This window comes from Acromyrmex echinatior, chromosome 2 (genome assembly GCF_024713525.1).
Source record: "Acromyrmex echinatior isolate Ae372 chromosome 2, ASM2471352v2, whole genome shotgun sequence".
Classification (NCBI taxonomy): domain Eukaryota; kingdom Metazoa; phylum Arthropoda; class Insecta; order Hymenoptera; family Formicidae; genus Acromyrmex; species Acromyrmex echinatior.
Genome location: NC_141853.1, coordinates 13,243,523 through 13,245,784, shown reverse-complemented (window position 1 = coordinate 13,245,784; position 2,262 = coordinate 13,243,523). Strand labels below are relative to the sequence as shown.

At 32.5% G+C, this 2,262-nt stretch overlaps 1 protein-coding gene across 1 annotated transcript; it reads right to left on the bottom strand.

Moving 5' to 3' along the window:
- Window positions 1-258: 258 nt before the first annotated feature.
- On the bottom strand, window positions 259-1,707 carry Dad1 (dolichyl-diphosphooligosaccharide--protein glycosyltransferase subunit). The gene is made up of 2 exons (XM_011065849.2): window positions 933-1,707; window positions 259-565 (listed from the first exon to the last, which is right to left on the bottom strand). Exons 1-2 carry the CDS (start codon window positions 1,135-1,137, stop codon window positions 435-437), a joined length of 336 nt encoding a protein of 111 aa, XP_011064151.1. The 5' UTR covers window positions 1,138-1,707; the 3' UTR covers window positions 259-434.
- Between the last annotated feature and the right edge of the window lie 555 nt (window positions 1,708-2,262).

Sequence of the window (2,262 nt, the reverse complement as noted above, 5' to 3'; positions counted from 1 at the left end):
TGTTGTGTGAAGTATTTTTGAACACTAAATAATTCTATCTTTACTTTTTATACATGGTAAAAGAAGAGGTTTAAAATTTATGCGTCATTTAATTTGATAAATGGAAAATTAACAACTTATTGTTAGATTATTGTTACTTACCAGTAACACTATTCATTGGGTCACCTCCAATTTGGCTGATATAAATTTTTTTTATTTAATATTTGGAATGTAAAATCACGTAGAAAAGGAATTATGTGCTGAATGAATTGTTTAAAGTTATTATAATTATATTATTTTCATAATTTTATTAATCAATTACAAGATATTTAAATGAAAATCAAAGAGTAGCAGTAGAAAAACATGTTATATACTTATATATTAAACCCAATTTATTTTTGAAAATGATGCTGTTGCTCTATTATATATGTATATATATACTATAGCTGGACATCTTATCCAATGAAATTCATTATAACAATATGTAAAATAATATGTGCAAAAATGAAGTCTGCAAATCCCCTTTCTGGGCTTATACCATGAAATTGACTTCTATTTTGTGGATTAACTTGCAATCGGAGACAAACTGAAAAAGAAAAATAACATAAAATCATCAATTACCCGTGCAAATGAGTGAAAAAAGATAATAGCTTTAATGTAATCTTCGAACATAAGACAAAATACTAGAATGATATATGGAAATTCGTATCAATAATGTGAAAAAAAGACAGGACAAAAAAATTCAAGGCTTACATATAAAAATTTATGATATTGAAAATCTACAATGCACATAACATAAATTATAAATTTTTAGTACTGGTAGTAAATTTTGAAACATAGCTAAAGTACATACACATCTGTATTTGTAAATTGTATTTGCATATGCACGTTAGATGATGTAATCAAAGAATTGTGCGGAAAGAAAAACGTATAACGAGTAAAGACATAATTACCTCCTAGAATGAAGCAGGATACACAGGATATGAAACCACTGAGAAAACTATTGAAGGGAAAAGTGCCGACGAGGCAACAATACACGAACTGGGTAACACCCGTCAGAAATATGTACAGTAAGTACGCATCAATAATTTTCAGTTTCTTGGGTGTATTTTTTGTGTATTCTGACCAAAATTTGTATAACACTGTCAACGCCGTCATATTTATCAATCTTGACACAAAATATTATAAGAGCGAAATATTTGAAAATTTTTCACGTATACACGCGTGACAAGCACCGGCGGTGACACGTATTACACATATATTGCATAGAGAGAAACCTTCTCCCCGTATTGCACGAGCACCGCAAAAAAATGGATATTGTTGTGTAGTTTACATCCACTTCTTCAGAGGGCAGCAGTGCGCGAGCCTTTTGAGATAATACAGCACATTACAGCGGTTACAGGAAAAAGATCCTCAACCAGACTGAACCAGAGAGAAATCTGAAAGCGGCCATCTCGGGGCCAACTCTGATTTACTTTAATCGATGATTAACCTAAGCAGTGTAGCCAATAGCAAAACTTTAATTGTAAAGTTATTTTTAATCTAATTTCTTCGTGAAATACCTTTTTCTCTTTTGCATGTTTTTGAGGAAAATATTTGTTATCACAGTACGCGTACAATATTACATACAAGATGCATATAAACAAATATATCACATAGATTAGGTTAAGGATAACAGGACAAAAGTAGTTTTACTGTTGGTTGACTACACTCATTAGATTGATCATCGATTAAAGTTAATCGGAATTGGTCGAGATGGCCCTCGGTCTTATTCGTGTGACGCTTGGAAATTTTCATACATTAGAGACATCAGCATTAATTTAATAGAATGATGCGAACTACGTATCACATTATCGACACTGCTGATAAAGTCGTAGCGTCGAAAAATTGAATATATATAATACGAGTCTCGTCATTTAAATCGAAAATCGGTGTTGAACGCGAGTTCGGCTACATTCACAAATGTGGATAAAAAGCTGTACTTTTTTTTTACACATGACGATGCAAAGCAGAGTTCTCATTGGATATCGCTCGTCTCTCTCATCGCATCCACTGTGCAATAGGCATTAAGGTCGATATTCATAGTCGGTTCATATTTTAATGGCGGTATTCATAGTTCTTATGCTAAGGCAATAGTGCACGGGAGCATTTTGCAGTTACAGGTTGTAAGAAAAAGGTCCTCGTGTTTTCTCTCAGGTTTCTCTCTGCATAAACACACAATCATACGACACTATTTCTCCATTTTCCATTTTCGACATTACGATTTTATCGACAGTTTCGCAA

Excerpts from the sequence above, each read along its gene's own strand:
- Dad1 (XM_011065849.2), bottom strand. The coding sequence starts at position 1,137 with ATGACGGCGTTGACAGTGTTATACAAATTTTGGTCAGAATACACAAAA. Across the intron at positions 566-932 it reads ATCCTGCTTCATTCTAGGAG|TTTGTCTCCGATTGCAAGTT; the intron begins GTAATTATGTCT and ends TTTCTTTTTCAG.